Source organism: Anopheles marshallii, chromosome 3, assembly GCF_943734725.1.
Source record: "Anopheles marshallii chromosome 3, idAnoMarsDA_429_01, whole genome shotgun sequence".
NCBI classification, from domain to species: domain Eukaryota; kingdom Metazoa; phylum Arthropoda; class Insecta; order Diptera; family Culicidae; genus Anopheles; species Anopheles marshallii.
The window spans coordinates 32,141,802-32,168,096 of NC_071327.1; the positions used below are offsets into that span (position 1 = coordinate 32,141,802).

The 26,295-nt window shown below is 43.6% G+C and overlaps 1 protein-coding gene across 1 annotated transcript in view; it reads right to left on the minus strand.

Moving 5' to 3' along the window:
- The window catches only part of LOC128712504 (uncharacterized), a 191,346-nt gene that overhangs the window by 54,768 nt on the left and 110,283 nt on the right, over window positions 1-26,295 (minus strand). Inside the window, exon 2 of the mRNA XM_053807394.1 lies at window positions 21,082-21,234. Within this exon, the coding sequence (XP_053663369.1) occupies window positions 21,082-21,234 (153 nt within the window). The remainder of the gene's footprint in view (window positions 1-21,081; window positions 21,235-26,295) is intronic.

The window sequence follows — 26,295 nt, forward strand, 5'->3', positions numbered from 1 at the left end:
AAACCTACCGCGCGTGTGTTCGTATGAGTTCATGCATGTTTGCGTTTATCTCGCAGGCCTGGGTCAGCCCGTGGTCATCCACCCGATGATCCGTCGGAAGCGGCATGAATGCTCTATAAATAAAAAACAGCCTATGTTCTAGCAATCAGATAAACCTTCTTCTTGCGATCTCTCTTGCACTAACGCATTGTCCTGCCTGTAGACTCGCGATGCATATGAAGGCGAATTGGAGTGTGTTGTTGCCGTACGGGTACGTGGTGTTTCGCGAGATTGTTCACCAATCGACACCATCATCAAGGAGAGGCCATGGACTTAATCTTTCCGTTGCCCTCCCGATTACCAAACCAGCAACGCGCTCACGATCCCCTTTTAGTGCCTTCTCTTTTCCCACACCACAACCATCGGGATGGTGAGTGCGCTTTTAAATGCATTTCATTTGCAAATGCATGAGAATGCAACACACTGCCCATACACTGTTGACCTCTCTTAATCTACGCTTATTCCAGATCAAAACCACGGCCTGGGGATCCTGGTGGATGTAGTGTGAACGTGTTTCCAGTGACATATATCATATCGACGCATCAACCCCCTTGGTATACCTGACCTACCCGAGCCGGAGTGCGAAACCACAACGACAACACCGCAACGTAATATCTCGTACAGAGATTGCAACACGAAATGGTGGTGGTTTATTCAAGCGCATCAATCAGGATGCAACGTAAATTGAAAAATCAAATGCATATCAAAGAAGTCGTTGACAGTGTGACCGAATGATAATGTGCGATCATACGGCATTGGTTGCAAGAAATTGAATGCTTTACCGTCAATAAATGAGACCGTTTTATGCATAAGCTGTTAACGGAGCAGAGAGAAATGTGTTACGATGTGTGATTTTATAATGATTTGCGTTTGGTTTCTAAAGTCGTTTCGCTACCATACACATGCTGGGTAGTTTATTGACCGTTTAATGGCCAAATTAATATAACATTATTTCACTCCAAAAATATATTCCATTTATTAAGCACTTGCTGCTGTTCACCCGAGGCATTGTATAAATTACCTTTCAGCAATGCCTTTATCATCGCTTAAAGTTGCAATATTTCTCCGTCCAGATTAAAACCCCTGAAGTTGATGGTTTAATTTTGATCCGGTGAAAATCTTCATTTTGTCGGCAAACGATCATCAGCACCAGATATGAGCCAATTAAAAAACATCCCATAAAAATGTTGCAAACAATCACTGCGGGCCCTGCTGGAACCATTTAGCACGTAATGTATTACTTTAGTCTTTAGCCAGCGCGTCCCAAAATTCCGCTTCCGGGTCTTCACTCGCGGTTGCAATAACTCACCAACACCCGTCAGTCACGGCTTGTTGCAGTGGACTTTTTGATAGCTATTTTACCAACTGAGGATGTAATACCGTGGTCTCCGTCTCGCCGGACCACCCAACTTAAAATTGCAGAAACCGGAGAGGTTGAAAAAAAATCCGCAGGAAATCCAGCCTCACTTGACTTACCTAGAAAATGGAACAAGAAGAAGAAGAAAAAAACATGGTGAGCGAATCGTTAACCAATCGTCGGGAAATGAACATCTGATTAGCAACATGGCGCATAGAAGGTGGAGATGAGAGAGAGACGTTTTGCTGCCTATCTGTTTTTTTTTGTCTTCTCTAGTTGTGTTATCGTTTCGTTTCGCAAAAAAAAAACATCCACGCATCCTCTTAGCGAGCGGAAGGCACGAAAGCATGCTGCAAAACGACACCTGAGACGACCTCCCGAAAAGCGATGCGGTATAGAAAGTGTAGAAGAAAAAAAGGAAGGAGAAAAAATTGAAACTCTAGTTCAGAAGCTTCAAAACCTCCAAATCGTCTACGCGAGCGAACGACATAATAAAACTCGACTCATGAAATTTAATGCTTCCCTCTCGTGTGTTTGTGTGTGCTGGGCACGCACTGGGGTCTATCCTGATGTTGGGTCGCTTTTTTTTCTTGTGTCGGAAATTCTGACGTGGTTGTCTTTTTTTGTCTTGCTTGCGCCACTTCCCGTCAAAGATACCGGCGCGATCGGAAGGCATACACGAATGTCAAAATAAGACATTTATTTGGAAAGACACGAGAATGAGGAGAATGGGAAAACATGGATATACTTTAAATAACAAACGGAAGCTTATGATAGATGCACCTGTCGCGTGGAACGTTTTTGATTCGATGAGGAGAGCTGAAAAAATGCTCTTTGCTCTACAACTCCCTGTAAGGGCGTAAGCGTTCACCGAAACTGGAGCTGCTGGGCGCGTACAAAAAAGTTCTATAACCTCAAATTTGAGTTCCACATCGATTAACCGGCACTAATCGGAATAATAAAAAAATCCTCCCAACATTCTTCCTCTTTTTAATCCTCTTTCTGGCTGCGGCTTGATTGTCCTTGCAGCGAACGGGCGTTGCAACAGAATCGTTCCCACCTGCTATCGTTACTTGTGAACGATCGATGTGAAGATCTTCGACTAACCAACAACTCCACCCGAGTCTGACGGTTTACGGTTGCTTACTATCCTTTTCCACCGCAAAAGAATGAATGATTGGAAGGAAAGCTCCACCATCACAACAGCGAATGCATCTGTGCGCGTAGGAAACCCGAAGCCACAACAGCTTGCTAGCGTGGTTAGGGAACAGATAGACACCGGCAGCAACCCTGACGCACACAGGGCAGGTTAATCGAATGGAACCGAATCCGTGCTTCTTCATCGTTCCATTCGTCAGCGGTCCGGCGCAGTGATCATCCTCATTCACCGCCACGATCAGGTGCAAAACGGAACATGACCGACCGTGGAGCGGCGACCGTCGTGAATTTGTTCCGGCATGGACTCAAAAAGCCATCGAACTTCTGGCTATGTCTTTGCCTCAACACAGCCGTCGAAAATTCGAACAGGGCCGAACGCGAACGACATTGACGATCGTTGTAACGAAATTTACGAAAACCCAACCAAAAAAAAATGGTAACCTCGAAATAACGAAGCATAACATGATAATCTACCACGGTGGATTGTTTTCTGGTTGTCGGCTTTTGTGGGTTTTGTACCAGATAACGACACGGCTCGATATGTATGCGTTTTGCTAGGGCCGTGAAAAATTTCATCCTTTGTTTTAACTTTCGTCTTAAACTATGTTCGATGTGCTTGAACCCCCGCCCGACCAAAAATCCCAACGAAAAAAGCAGAAGCGGATTAAAATTTCCACCCGAATGGCGCTGGAGGAGAGCGTTGAAAAATTCGGCTTCCCCGTTACTGCAGCTGTGCAGTTTGGCCGTCCAGCAGGTGCGGAGGTGGCTGTTCTCTCGTTACTTCTCACCGGTGAAGAAAGAACACAACGGTCCAGCAGCTCGCTGCATTAGGCTCGAAACGGTTAATCTATATTTAAATCAGCACCGGATCCCCATAAATCATTGATTTTTATGAATATATTAACCATGGCGCATTATTATGTCGTACTCGCGGGATCACCACCACCAGGTGAACTTCCTTCTGCTGTGGTTTCGGGGTTTGCATGAATGTCCAACTCGTTTCCTCGTTTCACTTCATCAAGCGAAAGCTGTATGTGTACCGTGTTCCTACTCGTAGGATAAATTGAACCATTGTGTTTATTTCAAGCGTGAATAGTGGCGGTCTTTCGGCATAAACAGGCCGCACAGCATTTAGCGGGGGCAAGCATCGTTTTGTTTTGGCGCTGTTTTGCCCTACGCGAAACAAATCGATACGATGTGCGCTGAGTGTGCACCACAATCTTCCAACCTTGGAACATTAATGGTCAGGGAGCAATTTTAAATCGCACAAGCTGTTGCATTTAGTAGTAGGATTGACCGATTTTGGTAGCTTGCTGCCAGTAAGAGAAGGAGAATTTCTCACGATTCTTCAGGAATTAGAAAAAGGAAAGCAAATATGATATGCAGATAGTCTCCGAGACACACACGGTATCTGGAATTTGCAAAGTTTAGCATATTTTGAAGTAGGATAGTTCAATGTGTTGAAAAGATTTCTTCAATTCAGATTTCTTTCGTTTTCAAAGAAAATGTTAGAAAACATTTCAAAAAATTTTGTATTTATTATGAATTGTTTGTAATTTATGTTCATGTTTTTTTTCCAAATGTCACCCACCATGCTGAATTCAACACGAACATTAAAATGAAGTTAAAGGTATGTGGATGTTAAGGAAATTCATTTATATGCCGAGAACTACCCACACAGTGATAATGGAGAATTAAGACAAAATTGTGCGAGTAACACGAAAACCCGAAATTCACTTGATAAAACTATAAGGATGTGAAAGATGACCTCCTGACCATGACAGGGACTTAATTATATTTGCTTTACCAATTGGGAAAATCTTTTAATGTACTTCCTGTAACAAAGTTATCGTCAAGCTTAACTTTTGCGAATAAAAGCGAAGTAAAAACGGGCAACCTGTGACTCTACAGTTCATCCAACATCCTCCAACCGGACAATTTGTCAACGTGTCGGTTTGGCTTTCCTGAGATGAAATTGTACTTTTTACTTTTCCCTACAATTCGCTGCGTACAAATAATGAAGGGAAAGAGAAAAAAGTCGGAAATAAACAGCGTAACCGCCTTTTGTCCTCGTGATGCTACTTTCCGTCTTTAGCTTAATGCCTTTTCCGTTCTGTCTCACACACCACAGCCAGAAAATCTTGTCACGACGGTAAGGTAGTAGTATATCCGAAAACACACAACACCGTGTAGCAATCTGCTCTTTAACATCAAATTAAATTAAGTGAAGCTTTACGCCACTCATATATACACACATACACACACATAGACACATGGGCGCGCGCGCACATTCACTTTCCCCGAGGAAATGGAGGAAAATGCGAGTCATCGCAGAAGCGGAACCCGGCGCGTTGAGTATGAGATCGCCGTCGTCCGTACGGCGTGTGTGACATGATTTGACGGTATAAAACGGAGCATGTTTTCTCGCCTGCATCATAATCTGATAAGCTTTTATGTCACCTTCACCGGTACGCATGGTGTGGTTGGAGACCGACAGAAAAAAAAAATCGCTTCAAAAAAGAACCTCTCAGGTTGTCTGCGTTAACCTGAAGTTATCAAAGAAACTGAGCACCATCGGGTTTCTACCAGAACCAACAAACGTTTCAGACAGTGGTTCGGTAGGCTGCCTGCTCTGTGTGTAGATGATTTACGACATTTCTTAATCTGCCCATCGAGCGCGTCGCGCCATCGCGAAAGATGCCATTTCGCTTTGTTTTTGACGCCAAAGAGGCGTTTGGTTCGCGCGGTTCCGAATGTGAATTGCTGTACGTTCTTCAGTGTATCAGTGTGTGCTCGTCTTTGTGTGATAAAAACGGGAAAATGTAAGTATGCACAAAAACTGCAATCGTTGTCTACCCACCCACGCATGCGGTGTGTCCTGATACATTAGGCCTTTGCATATTGTACGCTATATTTCATTCTGACCATTATATGAGCATGCGTCTGTATAGGAGTAAATTGCATAGGTGATGGTATCGATATCGTTAGCACGCGCGAATGTATTGGAGAAAGATTAGCATCCGATGATGATGATGTGCACGATGCAGCTCGTGGCATTGCAACGATACGAGTCGTTCAGAGAAATATAAAAATGAGCCCAGGTTTCACTCCTCACTTCCCTCGCCCGACAACCTACAGTAAAGTAACACTGCCAGACATAAACAATTTGTGCCCTTTTCGCATGCCAAGAATCGCGCCTACGACCAAGACACATCACACATGGCACGATGTTTATTGTTTATCTTTATCTGTATCCGTCATTTATGCGCATAAAAAAGGTCCAAATGCGATGGCAACCATGACAGGATTGAACGCCTCACGGCATCCTGACTTTATTAATGTACTGCCAGGAATGCAACCGAATGCATTCTTTCTTATGTTTGGACATTGAAATTTGGTAGTGTTTTTATATAACAAATATCGAAATAAAATGAGGACAATAAATTTTTGATTAAGTAAAGGTTCACAAATAGCAGTTTACCTAGTAATAGAATTATGATTCGAGTAACTCTCAGTCTTGAATAATTTGTGTTGTAATATTGTCTGCAAAGAATACTTAGTATATAATTCGAACAGCAAATCGATAAATATTTGCAAAAAACATCAAAATTATAGAGTGGTTTTAAAATGTCAGAAAGTTTTTATTAATGAATTTTTAAATATTGTTCATGCAATAAACCGACAGACTCGGTATTTAAGAAACCTACATAATCAACATAGACACAAACGCAAAGTTATCAAAAAAGCTATTAAAATGTGTTTCTGCCTTATACATTCTAAAGCTCGTCAGCAAGCAGAGACGTGCAAACAACTCCGCTCACGAACGATCGTTCGTACATATCACGGCACGATCATCCCAACAACCATACCAGCGGTGATACGATGTCGATGATGGCAATTTGCATACACCAGTGCGCAACCACACACACGCACACAAAGCCCAACAGGAGAAAAACATTCGCGGTATCTTGGCGTGGCGTTGCGGTCAATCACCGCGCGCATAAAAATCCATCTTGTCATTCATTCTACCACTTTACCCCGGATGAGCCGGGTGTCAAGTGGTGTCTGTGGGAGAGATGGCGAGATGAGACAGGTGGTGGGAGGTGTATAGTGCAAACGCCGAAGAATCGTTGAACCGATGGAGTCACCTCGACGGTGGAAGAACCATACCGATGTACCCATAACCCGCGACGAGCGCGCACACACACAATATGCTGATGATGGTGGCGATGATGATGATGATGACTGGCTGCGAATGATAAGTGGTGATTGTGTGATAATATGCTAAAGGCACACGCACGTACGTACGTACATTGCTGACGAGCGCGAGCGGGTGGATCCAATCCTTCCGATCGTTCGGAACAGATAAAATGCCAACCGAATGAGGCAAGCTCGCGAAAAGCCCGTTCCTTGTTGTGTGCAGTCGGACAGTTCAACGAATCCGAGCATGATCACGATCACGGAGTTGCCTAAAGAGTCTTTTTTACGGTGATTTAACAATTTATATGTTCCGCACAAAGAGACACGGTGGGTTTGCTCTTTTCCGCTATCGTAAGGTGTTTATCAAATATTAATTAAGTAAAATTTAATAGACTCACAATGCTGATCAAGAATCACAGTCACAGTAGGGATGGTAATGTTAAGCTTTTATTGCTAATAATTCACCTCATATCTGCGTAGCGGTTGTATTCTTCCTCGATATACCAAACAACAAAGCCAAGTATGACTCCTCCTGAGATCGACAAACAAATAAAACAACTCCAAACCCCAGCACCATGTTCTGGCAAACGCCCCGTTATATATGGTGTCACTTTTGTGTACCTCACGCGATGACCTCAAGATCGTTCCACTATCGATCGGAGCTATGTCGACGAAATGTACCCCCTGAGAGCCGCGATTGTTTCACTCCAACCCAAGAACTCCCATAAATGGGGTCGTGTAGTGAATGAATAATTTCGCCCAGGTAACTAACAAGCTTCAACGGTGTATCACCTACCACACGTATCTTACCGGAACCGTACTGCGACGAGTCGCTCGGCGCAACACACGAAATGATTATATTGTGTCAATTTCAAGTCCATTTAAATTTATATCAACTACGCTCTGCATCGAGTGGTGCGTACGTGTATCTAAACCGTATGCCGGGTTAACGGCTCCTACTCGAGCGAATGTTGCGGAATACCCGCTTACATTTTGTCTTACTTTGTTACTTATTCTCGACGGTGGGCGCTTGCGTTGAGTCATTTTATAAATATTTCATCATAACTCGCGAAGGAAAGAACGGTCGTTCGTTGAGTTCTTAGGTAAGAGTTCGCCTCTTGCAGCGGCCCAAAACGAATGCAGACTGAAAAAGATTGCGAACATCTTGGAGACCTACAAGATGCTTCACACTTGTCTTCCGGAGGTCCGGAGGTGTCATGAGGAATAACAAATATATATATAGAGGATAACACAACAACATTGGCTCCAACAAGTTCGTCGTACGGTATCGTCGTTGCGTAGGATGTACCAAAGACGTACAATACCTCACCCTGTGTACAGTGCATGCACCGGGGTGAAAATCGATTTACGTACACAAAAGGGCCGTGTTGCGGACGCACCACACGGTACTCCGAGAAGCAGCGCCGACTCTATCGCAGCATCTGTTGCCATGTACGGTAGCAATATGTGCTAATGACTGACAAGCAATAGCAGGCTGAAGCGTATGTGGTTGTATGTGTTGTATCTTCTAAAACCCTGAAGATTATCATTAACACGTATCACGATACACACAGCTCAGGCTCGGATGATGCACATGCAAGACCGGTACACCACCTACCATGAAGAATGGCTCCCTCCCAGTCCGCTCCTCCCTACTATGCGCTGTAGAGGAAGAGATATTTTTATCTGTTTCCCCCAAGAGTTTTCCCGCGCAAGGAATGAACCCACATACTCATGGCGCAATGTATTTTCCCGCTACCGGATGTTCTTGACACATCACTTTTTGCTCTGTGTGGCTGTGTGTCTGCGTGTCAACCTCTGATCTTTGCAGATGCACTTTACAGCGGCTGAGCTGTGCCCGAAAGAATCGATGCTTGTGTTATTCTTTCTTCCACGAAACTGCTCTTCCATGCGCCATCATTCGGCAAGTAACGTAAACACACCAGCAGGTACCAACGGAAGACTCCATCCATTTCCAACTGTAGGTTGTAACCTGATGCAGCTGATAATGGAACGTCGCTTCGGTGGTGTAGATTCGGTAGGACCACCAAGAATGGAAAGATACGACAGGATGCAGAACGAAAACCACGCAGCTCGGATGCCCGGATGATATCAGCCGAACCACACCTTACTGACGCAAACTCTTCTCATCAAGCCTCAAGACCCAATGCATCAAACCTCGCGACCCTACCACAGAAAAAGGAAGTGAAATAAAATATTCTTTAAATAGATTAAAAACATCTGGATTGCAATTTATCAGTCCCGGCTGATGGACGCCACCGTTCCTTCGCTACCGCGCATACCCGCGACAATGAACCAAACGTCAAGGGATTTATGTACACCAACGGACGCGTTTCGGTAGCATTGGCGTTGATTACGATCGGGCGGTCGACTTTGACTTGCAGGTCGGAAAATCTTCCTACCCGGCACGATGCAAAAGCCGACCCGCGGTGCAACGCATGGTTGGCAGCAAATGAGATTTGGACCGTTTGATAATGAACATATTATGGCCGCTGATCTTCCCGCTGGTATAGCCAGGCCGTTCGGTACAATCTGATAGTGAATTTTGTACGGACCATTTGAAGTGCGGAACAGAGTTTTGTGTGCGTTGCATCTACATCTTTTTCAGATGTGGCCGCGTAAAAATATTCAAATGTGAGTTACTTCTCAGATGCTGGGTGGACGACAATCATGCTGTGGAAAAATGAACCATATGTTTATGCAATTTTATTAATATACACCGTTCGAGGTACGTCATACAATTTTCCACAACAACGAGTCGCTAATTATTTTGTATGAAGATGCAGCGAATTTTACCATTGTTAATCATTAAAACTTCAATTTGACATTTTTCAATTAAGAAAAAAAAGGATGCTCGATGGTTCTCGATGCTTCAATTTACGATTCGTATCCGGAATGGTACAATTAAAGCATACCAACAACAAAAAAAAAGCTGTCACATATCTGGGTCACTGCGTCAAGCATGTCGGAAACCGATGGATGCACCGAACCGATTGGGAGATTTTATTCGCTTATCAAACAACAGAGCGCCTCGCGGGACGAAGGTCATACTTCCAATTGGATTGGATCGAATGTATCGGTCCGATGATCGAAACGATGATGCTTTGATTGCCAGCCGCGCTCTACAATTGGCCGTGCACCATACATACGTGCGCATGAAATTCGCAACCAGCGGTGCGCAGTGGCAACCCACGGCTCAGCAAGCTGTTAAAAGCAATTCCGAAAGCAAAAACGGTTGGGAAAGTACACACGAGAGAGACGAGCACGCTGCCGGTGACGTTTGCGTTGTGTGCGGTGGGCGACGGCGAGTGGCAAATATTACAGAACATTTCTCAATTTCTGCACCGTTCGGTTCGGCTTGCGACTGCAGCTGTACATTGTGTCGCATTTGCAGCGATGCACACGTAAACCGTTGCTGCAGTCGACGGTAAGGAAAAAACCATTAGCCGTACTGCGTCATCATCGTAGAAATGGTCACGATAGAGTTGATAAAGAAGCTGATGATGATTGTATCTGACAAACGGCAGAAAAAAAGCGGCACAAGGCACAGATAAAGTGAACTCAGTGCGGGAAAAATAGTACCCAAGGTACGGTGCTCTTGATACGATGCACGTCTTTGAAAACAGAGACAGCAGGCTTATATTGGAAGGGACGGTTAAATATAGCATCATCGACCACTATCAGGGGCCCTCCCGTCGTTCCTTCCCTTCATAAGGCAGAAAATGAAACTACTCTGGCTGAGAAATTGCAATCATCTTCAGGCGATTTTAGCAAGCTGCAAAAAAAAGAGCAGAAGAACATTCATTTATCATTCGGGCGTTGGTTCCTACACACATGTGCAGTTCGATTGATTTTTGCTCCGACTGGCTTCAAGGTTCAGACACGGATGCTGTTATCGATAAGCTAATTCGGTCGTGTGAAATGAAAATAGTTTTTCCTCTTGTACAAATGCACGGCTGCACACTGATTGTGCATATGCCATCAGTAGAGTGGTGTAGAGTAGTTTGTTTTTTTTGTTGTGTTTGGGGCAGTGGGAGAGTATAAAATGCTCTCTAATCGGTTTTGATAGCCACTCAAACCCTACACGCTTTGCCGTTAGGGTTTCATGATGCTGCTATCGATTCGTAAACGTTTGCCAACGATAGATATGCTCTAGTTGTCTATCAATAGCTGAACGCATACCGAGCTACACTTTGTTGCAATGAGCATGACCAAAAGCCAGATTTGATTTGATTGAGGCATAGCATTGCTCGGATCTCAATCAAACTCGGATCGGCAATACAAATCAATGTTCAGTTCTGAATTATTTTGAATTTCTTTTTTTTATATTTTTTCTACTATTTAAAAAATTAAATGTATTACAGCCAACCTCCTTCAATGACCTTGAGTATTATTCAGAATTGCATTCAATATCTTCAAAATTCCATGGTTGACTAGGGATATTATTTCCTATGCATCTGTATATGTCCCACGGGGGATGGGTCTTTTACATTGCTCCGTCAGAAGCTGTTGGATGATATTCTTCTCAATTCCTAACCATAAGGTATTGGCCTAGAACATTCCCGGTACAATAGCAATACTATAATTGGCAACTATAATAAGAAATTATTACTAGTAGTTCTAAGTAGTAATAGAACTTGATGTTTAGTGATGAATTATTAAACCATACCATTTCTTTTCCCCATTTAAACTGTTAAAGTTTTCATAAATTGACCGAAACCCCGCGCACCGAAGTGTTATAGAGCGTTACATTTTAATTTCCCTTTAATTCTCCTGTAGAAATATAATCATTCACGTCGGCTTTGCATCCTTCTCATAACATTGTTTAAGATTATCTTCGTTAAAAGCAATTCAACGAATATTAAAGTGTCATAGTTTATATGACTCGTAATCACATGATTGTTAAATGGTTTCAGCAAACATACAGATTGAACCTTTAATCTTCGAGACAGTAATTAAAAGAGATATTATTTAAATATGTTTTTTTTTTCATTTTTGAGTACCATCCTGATTTCGCCCACAGAAGCCTCACTAACACCGTGTCATCTTATGTCTCGCCAATCATGATGCTGATCATGACTCACCGTAAATGAAACATTTCCGTGCATCTCTGATAGCAGCACCGCCACCCTAAACTCCTTACCCCTTACTTCATTCCACCGCTTCTAGCTGCCGCTTCATCCCCTGAAGGGAACGAAAGAAGTGATTTCTTGTTTATATGCAAATATGTTTAATTTATCGCTCAAAACGCTGGCGCACGATCGCAATGTCGTGAGGAGGCAAACGGAAGGGGAAACGAAGGGCAGAAGCGGAGCCTCAGGTAAATCGCTCTCTCCAAAATAACCCACTATTGCCATACCGGGGATGATCATGCAAATATAACTCCTCCGTTGGGACTAACCCCCACCTGCGTCCTGTTGTCTTCACTGTAATCACCAACAACTGCTCCGGTCGCAGTAAACCGTCGTCGTGATTGGATTGCCGTGAAAAATCGTCCTAGATCTCGACGGTGCCGATAAGCCCAAAAGCGGGTTGGTGGTGAGAAGATGCAGTACGTCCCGTACGCGAAAGTGCGCCCGTATCTTTTGCGAACTCTCGTGCGTTCCTGGTGTTCTTGCGTTCCAGGTACGGTATCTGTACTCGTCTTTTGTGCGAGGAGTTTGTTGTTTGGCGTTGTTTCCATTTCCATAAATCCGCTACACTCGCAAACGTTCGTGGACAACCAGTTTCCGTTTTTATCGCTCGAACGCATAAAAAACGGAGCATACCGTACCTATCCATACCACCATCCTACTCGGGGGGCAACCATCGATTCCCAGAGGTTGATATCGAAAAGCAGCAAAGATTAAATTAAATCCCTCACTGCACAAAAACTGGCAGCGAGCAGCGAGTAAAAGCATGGCTGGAGCGTTCGTAACGAGCGCTGAATTCTCTCGTGGCCGCTTCCAAACCAAGTGTGTGGTGCCGTTGGTGGCGTTGTGGCGACATTTTGCGTACAATCGTCGCCATCGGAGACCGCCTACGCAGGGACAAACTGCAGCGTCATCAACGTCGCACACGGTCCACTGGTACTTAGCGGACTTATGTGCGCCGTTCTAGCCCGCTGTGGTTGTTTCTGTAATTGCACTTATGGGAGCGAAGCAAACGAAAAACTCCGTCAGCCAGCGCGGGAGAAAAGGCAAACACCGAAGGAGTCTCCCCTGGATGCATTGCGCACGACTTTTCCGTGTCTACCACCCCCTTTGCAACTGCATCGGTTCGACGACCACAACAGATATCGGCAACCGTTCTGCCGCTTGTGTGAAAAGAGGTCGGCGTCAGCTTAAAAATGACTGAAGCGATAAAAACATATGAATTAGTGCCAATTAGAGTGCCAATAAATTGTGATAAACGCGTATATAGAGAGTTCTTGGTGTGTATATGTTCGGGGTCTGTGGATACCAGTGGGCGAACTAAAAGCTGTGCTCGCTCCGGGGGAGCATTACCCTCCTATTCATGTCGATTATTAGGGAGCACGAAGACGCACTAAAGTGCACACTGCCGTTATGAAGTTACACTCGATTTAGAACTCCAGCTAAATTGAGTCGAACTCAGGGGTAGCAGCTGTGTGCTTTGGGTAATGAAAGATGACACAGGAATATACCGAGTACACAACATCATCCGCAAACGGTAGGTTTGGAACGAAGGTGACAGAGATAATGGAGGGTTCCATTACGTGTCGGATGCTGTATCTGATAGCAGATTAAGAAAATGTAGAACCTTCCGTCTACGAGTTCGAGATTCTCTCAACAGTGGATTATCAGCTGGAGCATTGCTAACTGATCAAAATTTATGCTCAGTAAGCTATTCTGAATGGGATTTATTTCTAGAGATCTAGGTTTGGAGATTGGATTGGATTATCTTGAACTGTGTATTTTGTCATTTGCAATATTACCATAGGTAGTTCTAAGAATTTATCATTCGAATTAAACCTGATTTGACATAGTTCCGAGCATTGTTAGAATAATTTTAAAAAGTTGCCAATTTCTATCTAAATAATCTGTAAATGATAGTACGCAATTTAATGGCCGCAAACAGCACAATTTGCGAAGCTCTAGATACGTCAAATATAAAAGCTTCGTTTATCTTCAATACACACACATTTCAATCAAACCAGATAAAATTAGGTCAGTAGAATACTATAGTCCCTAAATCACGACTTGTCAACAAGTTCATGTCATGTTAAACCGTCAGCCTTATAAGCAAGACCAAGTATCCGACTATGGATTAACCATGTCACGGATAACCAGCCAATACCAAAGGTTATCGCAAAAAGCACCAAAAGGTGTAGAACCTGATAAGAAGAAGTATATTGCCAGGATAATGTGAGTGATGTATCCTTCTTGTTCTCCATGTAAGTTGCCGCTTTGAATTGGTAAATTGGCAGCAATTACCGCTCATCCTTGACTGATTTTTCTTGCCGTGTTTCTTTAGCGCAACTTTTCGCTAACATCCAGCACAACTTCCCACCAACGTACGAAATCCACCAGAAACTTATCCCACTGTTTCGTCGATTCATCGAACCCCGGACCGATCAAACAAACTGTGGGAGTCACCGGTCTAAGACTACACTTCGCTTCATCCGATTGTGGATCCGGGACTTCCAGAGCTAATCAAATAAACCGTCGCGCCGTTCGCGAACCAAACCGATTGGTAAACGGTTTACACACCGAATGTGTACAGGAAAAGTTATTCTTTCTCAAGAAAAACGAGTTCACATTTCATATTCCGATGATGGATTCCCCACCGCCCCCGGGCTAAATTTGTTCCCCGTTTGGTGGGCGTTAGGAAGAGTTTATGGGCTAAAAAAACAAAAAAATCTGAAGCCACATCTTTTGACAGAGCGCACGGCCGCGAGTCTGCCGTAATCTGGTTCCCGCCTAAGAAGGATGGGAAGTTTCATCCCTTTTTCTTCACACCACAATCCGTTGTTTGGTGATGCGGAGAAAAACATGATAAATCGCTATTTAGTAAGGCGACTATATACACGATACCGTGGCCTATGTGGATCAAACCCGTGATTGATTGTTAATAGAAATCGTATTTCCACCTCAATTTCATGATGCCCCGGTTTCGTTCCCTCTTCGTTCGGATGACGAATGCGATTTGTGTGATAGATTTTTGAGAAATTAACTCGCCGTCCTGTGGAGGGGATGTCTGTGAGTCGGTTAAATAAACTGTAATTTTCAAAATTGTGACCTACCGCGCTCCAGCAGTGGAAAAGTAAACGGGACGGTCTTCACCATTAGCGTGATCTGCTCATCCGTATGAAAAATTACACCTCTTACGATAGGCGCACTGAATCATTGCGCCTGCCAGTGTCTCTTGTCGCGTAATGAAGGGAAGAAGATCTGAAAATCTACTTAAACGATACTTAAGACAACCTGTCATATGCCCTCAGCGTTGCTCACCGTTTCCTAGCCGGGTAAGCCAAATGCGTTAAAGTCATTTATTTTTGACCACAAATGCAAACACACGCGACACACGATCCCTTCTTCTGCAGTGGTACGCTGCACATAATGGTTCTTAATAACCAGGCAGCATAACTACGGGCCAGCGAATCTAGATCAACGCCGGCACGGTAAATCATACCACGCTCGCGCGCGAGGGAGAATCTCATCGTCGAGCTGCATCGTCAAGATTGTCGCAAAGCGGAAACCCCGTTGGAAAGATCGATTTTAAAATAGCATCACACAGCGCCATGCCCGACCCGAAACGATCGATGGTCCCACTATAACGCTCGTGACAAGTCATATTTATCTTTGATGAACGCATTTCGGAAGGAGGCGGTTCAACGGTCGTACGGTTACGATCAAGGTGGGTTTGAACCACTTTTTTCTCCACATCTAACCTCCCGTGAGACGATCACCTAGTCCCGGCAACATGACGTCCGATAGAGAGCGCTTAATGAATCGGGAGCAATTAATTAATGCCGCGGACCACCACACTGGGGATCTTAATCGGTGGAGATCGTCGACAGTGGTTCGGGAGCTTCTATCACGGTGTGTAATCCTCCTGCTTCCACACTTCACTTCAGGTTATCACCGTGGCAAGTAAGCTATTCGGCACGATATTTGACCTGCTTTACGCAATTTCGCTCTTCAACGTGCGTGCTTATCGACATCTAGTGAAATTAACCGATCGCAAGCTAATAACATTAAAAATTAAAACGTGACAAATTCTCGCACCCTTTGCGCGCTCCATGTAAGGCAGCGTGTCGACAGCTTAACCCTCTTCGAACAAAAAAAAAAAAAACCGTGACAAGCCACCAAAGTTAAGAAAGCATTAAAGCGGGGCAAAAAAAAAGGTTTCTTGACCAAATCTTACAAGTACCCCCCGCACGATCGGATAGCCATCGGAGTTGTCTACGCAAAAATTTGAATGTACACACCGCTGCTACACTCCTACTGGTTAAGAGTTAAGGGTCCGTACCATTTTTTTATTGCTTCCATTGTTCCCTTTAAAGATCCAAATCTGACTCTTTCCTCCCACACAACGCTTCGCTTGGCGTTTTTTTTGGTTCGTGTCCCTCTTGCTCTTACCATCCTCGCTTGCACCACTGCCTGATAACACAAACCACCCGCCATTTGGAGCCGGCAACGGTTTGGATGTAATTTTAATTAAATTTGATGACCGAACGCATAGCGAAACCCCTTTTTTCGCTTCTTTCGGTACAGGGGCTGTAGTACCCGATAGAGCCGCCATCATTACCGGCATGGTGGCAACCTATTTTGCCTGATGCGGTCCCGCGTGTTGACTAGCTTTTGGTCAAATTTCGAAACGGTCTCCGAAACACCGAGAAACCGGCAAGAAAGGACCAGCGAACTGAAACGCGCTGTTTCACCATCATCTCGCTCGCCTGACGGGTGAACTCCAAAATTTAGCCGTTTTCCCTACCAGTGTGCCCTTCTTTAAAGTGTGTGTATGCGTGTGTTTTTCATCCACTCGGCCTTTTTTTTCGTAAGCAGTAATGATTTCTTTTTGTCCCTCTCTCGCTCTATTTTGTTTATTTGATCGCGTCCGTGAGGTAGTTTCTTGATGGTTTTTTATGCTCGGTCATGTTCCGGGCAGATGATGATAGTCGAGGATACTGGGGCCCCGGGGACGTTCGATCGAGACAGACCGTAAATAATGTTACCTGACTGATCCGGGACAAGATTGTGAGGTAATGCCATGCACAGCTTATTATATTCAAATCGGAGCTCGGTCCTCCCTATCGCAAACATCTGCCACCTGCGGAAAAGGTGTTAAAATGTATCGGACTGTGGGGATCATCTGAAAGGCATGAACGTACCGTTAAGCGATAATGAAAGTCGTTCAGAATAGCCTTTTCATCGACTTGTCGATATTAGTTTTAAATTCTTAAAAGGTGATATTTTCTAATCGATACAAGCGTTTAATTGAAGCAACCTTCAAGAACACCTGGTAGACAACATATTATCCCCTATAGCAAATTATCTTCACATGAGTTCCATCTGTTGACATACGAAAGCTCCATAAAAAAGGAAACATATTGTAAACTAATGTGGATTTGTGAAGAAACAAAAAAATCAAGCTAACATGTCTTTTAGAACGAAGAGTGAAATAAAAATCGAACTCTACGGGAGAGGCTTTTAAAATCGATCTGTTACTTTAGTAACCGACCTGAGTAGGACTGTTTGTACTCTGCTCCAATATCAACCAGGGCAGCTTCAGCATTGTAGTACAAGGAAAAGTGCGAGTGTTGGTGAGGTGAATGAATTTTCAATTAATATGCAAATCAAAGTGACTCCCGGGCATTCCCATTTACTTTCCCGAGACGGGTCAAGAGAGGTGGTTTAGGCTCTCCTAGCATTGCCTGCCATTGCCACCTGAGTGTGACGCTATTTGACCCCCGGAGGACAGGCAGGCAGTATAACGAAACTAGAAACTGAGGACCGAGCAGTACGGTACGATACGGAGCGCAAAAAATGAGCTCCAGTATTGTTGATTGATACGGGCAAAAAGGTAATGACTGATCAAATACTTTGCAAGTAGAACTGTTCTTTCTATTTCTGGGGTGTATATCTATTGTAGGTACAGATAAAGAGAATTTTCTATCTTTATGTAACCGATAACCGATTTTTACAATGTTGTTTAAGGAAATTTTAAAGAAAGAAAGTTAACTAATAACATGTTTTTCGAAGATATCATTTTAATCAAACCTTTCATGTCATTCGAGTCACTGCTACCTACGTCAGCGTTTAAATTCAAGGGAGACGGCGTCCCTTGAAAACGCTGTCAGTCAGATGACAGTTGTCTACATCACAAGCTATTGGAGAGGAAACAAACATTAAAAAAGTGGGATCTCGGTGAAAAAAAAATCGTTTCCAGTCGATTGGAGACATCTCGGTTAAGCCGTGCCTGCCAAGCTCGTTTTCATGCGGATCAAATCCGTAAAAAATACGAATAGATCGTGCACCACCCTTGGCTTTGCCACTCCACCACCGCTCTAGCCATCTGTTCTACCCGTTGACCACCCACTCTCACCCTTAAAGGAACATCAAAACATTGAATTATGATTAATGGTGTGCCATTTTTTGTTTTCCTCACTCACTCACGGTGCTCCATCTGGTCGCACTTCTGGCCTGATCGCGTACCGCGTTTGCTGATTGTGTCTTTATTGATTTCGAAAATATTCCGTGGAATGTCACACCCACTTGCGACGATGATTACGCTCTAAGATGGTGTGCTAGCGAAAAAATGCGAAATGTAACACGAACGAACGTTGGATTCTGGCGGACAATTTAGAGGAGGTGAGGAAAACCGGACGACTAACACGTATCCCGGTTGCGTTGAAGAGCTTACTGCTGTCTTGAAATTTGTTATGTTCCATTTTTTTCCTTCTTTCGATACTCCGGTTTATGTCATCAACAGTTTAAACCATTCATCTTGACGGTGATAGCAGCAATGTCAAGTAAACGAAAATGCGCACATTTGATAAATATTCCGACGGATAGAAACGAGAATAGATGTTGAAGTGGTTCGGGTAATTGATCTGAAGTTTAAAAATATTGTTAGAACACTTACAACTCGACCCTCTCAAATAGTCTTAGGCTCTTAAATAGTCCTTATAGTGTCATAACAGAATTAATAAAGCGAAATATGATTTCTTTATGTCACCACAAGCCACCATCTGCTAAATGGATTTCACAGCACCAGCAAACGATACTGAAGTAACAACGTCCCTTAAAGTGATGGCAAACATTTGCACAATAAATTCACCGTATGCGCCATACTTCGTTTGCAATGCAAAGTGCATTCACCAAGCGGACGTATGTGTGCTTTGGTAGAGAGACACTGAAGAAATGGGAAAATAACGATTTCATAGTTTTCTGTGCTACCCGGAGATGCAACACGTTTCTAGAACGTTATTCCCTTTCTAACCTCAACTTCCCTAGAATTAATCCCTATCGGTCGAGACCATACTCAGACTAGCGCATAGACGAACGTTGAACCAAGACGCATGTCAATGTTGCTCAATATTTGAAGAAGTGTTGCATCCCCATTAACTTCCAACTCCATAGTGGCCTTTTCCAGGGTTGATATGGGATGGGTTTTATGATAGTACATCCCAACACAACGACACATTCGCTGAAGTTCGCCACAAACTTCTCGCTTTCGATCGATTCCTTGTGCTGATGCAGTGCAGGAAACCCATAAAAGGCGCAAGAAACAAATCATCGTACCAAGCGAGACAAAGAAACTGTGTTGCAACACGTTCAGAACAACGAACTCCACACTCAGCGATGGTTCCATCGGATTGGATGCTAGCTTTCCGCTAAAAACAAACGCGGATAGAAAATTGAATGTTGCAGTCCGAAGGTGGTGTTTCACTCGCTGCGTCACAAGAAATGCCGAGACAAGGAAAGATGGATGAAAGTATGATATTCAAATGATGCATATTTACATGTTGTTTGTATTTATACATCACTCATACGGTTCGCTTCTACTGCTTTCCTCCTTAGTCCCTCGTAATTCAGCAAACGGGAAAAGATACCGCGACGACATGCACTATCTCGTATGGAACCGACCTATGGGGTCCATCGTATATGCTAGCAATAATAGTTATTTATTTATTTACGTCCTAACGTTCATTGCGCCCGACCAACATTTTGCCAGCGTGCTCAACCGTGGAAAAGCATGTGCGAATATTTCCCGACACGTTCTTTGTTGGAGATTTGTCGAGTTTGATAATGCAATTCGCTCTAGTCGCTAACTAGAATATTTATCGACGCTAAAACATCATTTGCTATCGTTCTGCAGGGGTCAATTCAGAAGAATGGAAGCTGACAATGCTGCAATGTTTATTAAAAATATTGATTTTGCAGCAAACAAACAAAAGATTTCATGGACAGATATTACCAGAACAATATGCTGAAAAGCAATCGATACTAGCTACCAAAGATATGTGATCGAATTTTATCATACAACATTATATGGAGGCTCCAAAATTGGAACACCTGCAGTGTAACATCACATCATCAATCAATCAAAGGACATCGATCGACCAGTGTAAAAATAAGCACCACACCATGAAACGGGTCAACCCAGGCATCTTGATTCACGTCAAAACACCAATGCACACCGTCACGAAATTAGAGCACCTTTAGCCACCGTTGCTGGCATTATCAAAATGGCACCTCCCTCCTCCCTCTCTCATCCTGCTTCTCTTCACTCATGAGCCTCCTCTATCGGCAATGTCCTAGATCCTTAGCATAATGTTTCACCATTTGGAACACGCGAACGCAATTTACTTCTGATTGAGTTTAGTCGATAATCGGCAGTCTGATATATTTCGGTGAGGGCGTCAGGGTCAATAAAATGTTGCAGAGGTTTCTTTAGCGGGTACGAAGACGCCAATTGCTACACTTCTATGATAAATTATGGGAAAACGTTCTGGCCCGGCAACAATGTGGTGATTTCCTCTAGTCATTGACCGTGTGCTGCTGACGGCATATGCGACTTATGGAAGATATCAAGCTTTGGAATGTGGTTCTCCTGCAACTTCCAAGCAAACATCACATCTATAGACTTTCCAAACTTTGTCCAACGAATATGAAAAAATCAAACAAAAGTCGCGAAGAGATGGTGAACGCAAAAGGGGTTGCTTGGGTTGCTTTTTGTTTACTTTGAATCGAAAATCTAAACATTTCAGTTCTGGTCTTAGCGTCTTTAAGTAGAATAACACATTGTATACAATATTCTCTAAAGTAATCAAACATATTTGTTAAAAAGTTTGCACTTACCTCTTCACTACCAGCGAGCGCTGCGGTATAGCTGAGGTAGCTCTGCAGTGATTTCTGCGTCCTGTGAGCCACCCGACGGAACCGATGGCAGGATTCTAGCTGATCACGACAGGAACTACACACAACCGTTGGCAAACCATCCTCTGGTGTAATCTATATAAAAAAAAAATACAAGAAATGATTGAAAGGAAACAACGGTTAGTACACGCACGGAACGGAAGAGAGAAACGATGGAATAAAAATGTCTACTGAAACCAACGATGTTCAAAAAGAGGTACGAGTTCAAGACATATGGTCCATTAAATTATACCCATCACAGAGCTGGCACAATGAAGATGTTGCAGCAATGTACTTAATCACGGCACATTCCAGCAATACCATAGTTCGTAACGAGACATGACAAGCTTACGGGGCTCACCAGTCTTCGGTGCAGAACGTACAGAACGGAGATGAAAACGAAGCACAACAAGAGTGTGAGAGCTGGTTTAGAGAAACAGGTTTTTCCTGATCAGTCAAAGTTTGTTCTTTCAAGCGTTGACGATGGGCGCATTCTAGTGCAGAGTTGTGAGTAAGGACTAGGCGCGGTTTGTTCAGCAGAAGGTGTTGAAAATCATTTTAAACTCTTAAAGCACTGTTCCGAAGTCGCAAAGGTATTACGCTCCTACGGACATGTTCCAGCCAACGCGGTATGAAAAATGCACCATTTCGGGCGGTGCCTGCAAACGACAGCAATTTGGAAAAAAAAATCTCAAAACGACCATTTCTCACCTTCACCGGAAGGAGAGTATTCAGTGAAGTTGCTTTTGTTTGCTTTTCGATATCTTTTCCTCCAGCAGGGAATTGGATTTGCCCCGCAAGCTGGGAAAAGGCAGAGAAACCCGAGAGAAACGAGATAAACTCTTCCAACGGCGTACAAATTGAATAATGGCAATAATTTTAATCGAGTTAATCAGAAAATGAAACAAAATCACTCCGAGAGAGAGGAAAAAAAACAGGCACGCTTCTGCACATCGTAGTTTGGGGCGTTGCGTGAAATTGTGGAAAATCGTACGAATCGTAAGCGAACGCAAATGGATGGGAAAAGTATTCCCTCCCAATCGCAATCCATCCACCGCTTGTAGCCCCTTTGCCTTCTTTGTGTCTGTCCGTCTGTCTGTCTGGCCGGCAGGCGCAAAAAAAGTGAGAGTGTGAAGAAAAATCGGACAAAACTGCACAATTACGCTAGCGCGCCGCGGCTGATGATGGAATGTTTCATTGCTACCGCTACTACTGCTGCTGATCAATAGATGGATATGCTTCCATATCGATCGCAGCTGATTGGTAATTGCATAATGCGCTTGCCGATTCAATAGGAGATTAGAGCGCCGTGAAATTATTACTTCGATGGTGAGAAGAGATTGTTGCATTTGCGCTCGAATTTAGCTGTGCTTTCCGGAACAACCTTTTCACTAACATTGAAGTGCGTAAGACAGCTGGCAGTCGAACAAATGTACTTGATATTTTGCTGTATGCTTAGATAAAATAAAATAAATTGAAAAAAAATACATAAAGAAACTGTACTCCTCTCTTGTTAAGATTAATTTCGACCCACATATAGAACGTCAAATTCGGAACCCACCCGGAGAGTTCGGGCAATAATAATCACTCTGATTGATTGCAAATCCACCCGGAAAAGGTCAGCTTTCAGCTGCAACAGTTTCAGTGTCATAAAAAGCCGTAAAACCATGCTTCCTCGTCGTCCAACAATCCTCAGTAACAACGACATCTCTCAACGGACTCGCAACGAAAAGTGATTCGTCCGTGAGTCAGTTCCATTTTGCTTTATCGTCTAAACGGTACACATGCATATTACTTTGGGCCTCCAGAGTTCGCAGCATCAACATTAAAATGCTTAGGTCAATCTGACATCTGCGCCAGGTACAACTTTAACGTATCTCAAAACCAATCATTTCACCACGGTAAGAAGGTCTCGCATCAAGAAATGGCCGCTTTTACGATGGCGCCTCCCGGTACATGAGTGTGTTGGTTCTCACTCAAAATTTCAAATTTTCTTTGTGCAATTTTAAAATTGAAATTATTTTACTTGCTCAACGTAGCAATAACTTTAAAGTACATTTTGCCGTTCTAGTACAAATGGTTGAAATCGTTCCGCACGCATTTTCCATAAATAATATAGCGTGCCAGCTCCATCCCAGTACACAAAAGAAACCAAAGTCAAATGCAAAGAATTCGATGGCAATTGAAAAAAATTGCAGATTGAACGGCTAGAGTTCCAGCTCAAACTTGTACCGTGTGCAAACGGAGCAAGAAGTGAAGAAATTATTATTCAACTCAACTTTCTTTCTCCGAATGGGTGCGGACTTTTGCTGTACACAGCTCACTGCGGCAAAGGAACAAGCATCAGTGGGGCAATAAAACAGATATAGATAAAGGGAAATCAATTTGAAATGGCAAAAAGATTGAATGTCAGGGAAGTTGGTCGGTAAAATTGTCGACCAATCCCCACGGTCTTCGATATCTTCGCGGGATCGGAGGTTGTGTGACCTAGTGCAGGCGAATAAGCGCAAGTCGCAAACTGCTCGATTTCTACTGCTGCGCCTTCCTCTGCCGAGTGCAGCTGCAACAAACGAGCGAACAAGGAACAGCAGGATCATAAATCTTCCATCGATTAATTGATAACTAGTGGAGGTGCAATGGTAGCATACTGATGCATTCGTACCTCGTACAATGGCGCTAGTTAAGCGAGTGACGGCGAAAAGGAGTGTAGAAGTTATTGCAGTGAGATTATACGATTTGTTTGCACTGATTTACTTTCTCGATATTGTATTTGCGTCTGTTTGAAAGTGTTGCCACTGTCAGAGGGAAAGGGGAATATTATTTATTGAGCGAAATGAGTCACTTTAAAGGATGAAAAACCAAACAAATAAGAGATCATGTCCAGATCTTTTTGAAATCGACAGAATTATGTCCCCTTGAGACTTCATATCGGTATAGTTATGTACTTCATGAAGCTTTTTCGCTATAAATATGATGTTGAATGTTGCGGCTGGGACAATATTTCTTTAGACACATTTCCCCAAAGATCATCAAAGCTGACAGGGAGAGATTGAATCGTGCTATGACAGATGAACATAAAAACGTAACACATCGTACCATTAGATGCTAGCGACACGATCAACTAGTGCTAGTGTAGGAGTAAAACATTCACAAATAAGCTATAAAGCTTTGATTACTCTTTCGTTCGTGATGAACAATCAAATGTAGCTAATTGACAGCTAGCTTACAACAGCAGACATGTTCGCGCCCACGGGAAATATTTATGTGACTTCAAAGCAAAATGCCTTTTTGTTACAATTATTTGTTCTCAATCACATGTTGAGGGATGACAGTAGAAAAGCCCCTCTATTGAAATTCTTTGAAGCATCGCATAATTGTATAGATATTGACCACAATTCAATTTATCAGCATGCAATCGACATCAAACTGCATACATGTTTTTAATCAATGCTATATTCCGATTGCGTCGCCAAACACATTGAAATTAATTTTACACATCATAATTTAGAACGGAAGCGGTTAATTCTCTAGCCACCGAATCCGACCCCGAATGCACCACAAACAGCCGCATCTATTGGTGCACAATAATTTAATGATTTGCGAACATAATTGAACACCGAAGCATGTCTAAGGCATCAATCAGAGTAATTCACAAACAACATTTCTCCACCATTTGGCCAACCCCAAACCCGCTGCACCACTATCAATCGTTTCCGAATGATTTGACCCAAATTATTCAAAACCTTTCCCTCCGGTAGGCACTCCCCATTACCATTTTGGACGTCGCACAAACATCGATTGTGAGAAGGCCCCTTTCCCAATCCAACATTCGTATCTCGTGTCCAATCATTTTCCACACCATTTCCCTCGACGGGGGCTACCGTTGCATTTCGATATAGCGTCTCCGCTACACCGGAAGGATACGACTGCTCCTCCATTTCCGGGCTTTGTATGCTCACAAATCCATTTCGGCAGCTGCGGTGTGCAGCCGGTAGTTGGAGAAGAAGCAAGAATATCCTCCCACCCTGGGGATGTGTGGGTTAACACCAATGACCATCTGAACTAGTCTGATTGTCGGCTTTCGATACTAATGGATCTTCACTATTCTTCAACCGGTGGGGAGTTAACACTAAAGTAACCAGGGAGAAGACGATGGTCTGAGTGGCCGCCTCAATCTCGTTCGGATTTCATCAAACCAGTCATTCCAAATTTCAAACAAACCCTAACTAACTAGCCACCGGCCCAACGCTGGACCGGAACTGGTAGCATAGAAAACCTCAACATGCATACTCTCTTTGGATATTTGCCTACCATTGGTCTCACAGCAAGTCTTTCTGTTGCTGTTGTTGATCTGTTTTTCTTAACTTTATCAAACAAGACCGAGAAAGCAACATACAAATGCCTTAATCGAAACAACGCACAGCGCCCTTTGGTCCATCAATCTTCCTCCTTCGAGACATTTGTTTCCTTGCTTGATCTCGAAGAATCGCCCAACGAGTATGATGGTGAGTGGGTTTCCGGGCTGCCCATTTTTCGTACACAGGCAAACCCATTCATATCCGTGTTCGGAGTTGCCGTGTTGCCGCCTCGAGACAGAAAAATCAAACGCCCAACACACTCCACGATGATCGTACAGCGATTCAAACTTCCGAAAAATAAACCGTACGTGTGCGAGATGGGGTGCTTTCGGTAAGTTAAATATCGAACCCGACCGGAAAATGAGGGACCACGCTAAATGGATACAAGATATTAAAAGATTTTCGAATAAAGCATACACACAAACATTTCCTTCTCTCTCGCTGTTAAAAGTCATCAGCGGGATAAATAAAAACAGCGTACAATATCTCGTGCCCGCTCAGGAAGTTGTCGCTCGGCTACGAAGGAAATCAATAAACATCTCCAACGCGAGTGGAGGTTTTAAGGTAGCGAAATGAGGGAAGCCGTACATCCCAGCACAACACAACGACCAACCACTCCACGCAGCAGCAACAATTCATAACTCATCCGCATTCGACTGGGAAATTGAGGAATAGTTGGGGAGAGCGAGACTGATTTGGGGACAGACACGAACTTACCAGCTTCCTGTGTGTGGGGCTCGAAGCATGGTTTGCTGGTTAACATTGGTGCAGATCCTCCTGCTCATAATAACTGGCTCTC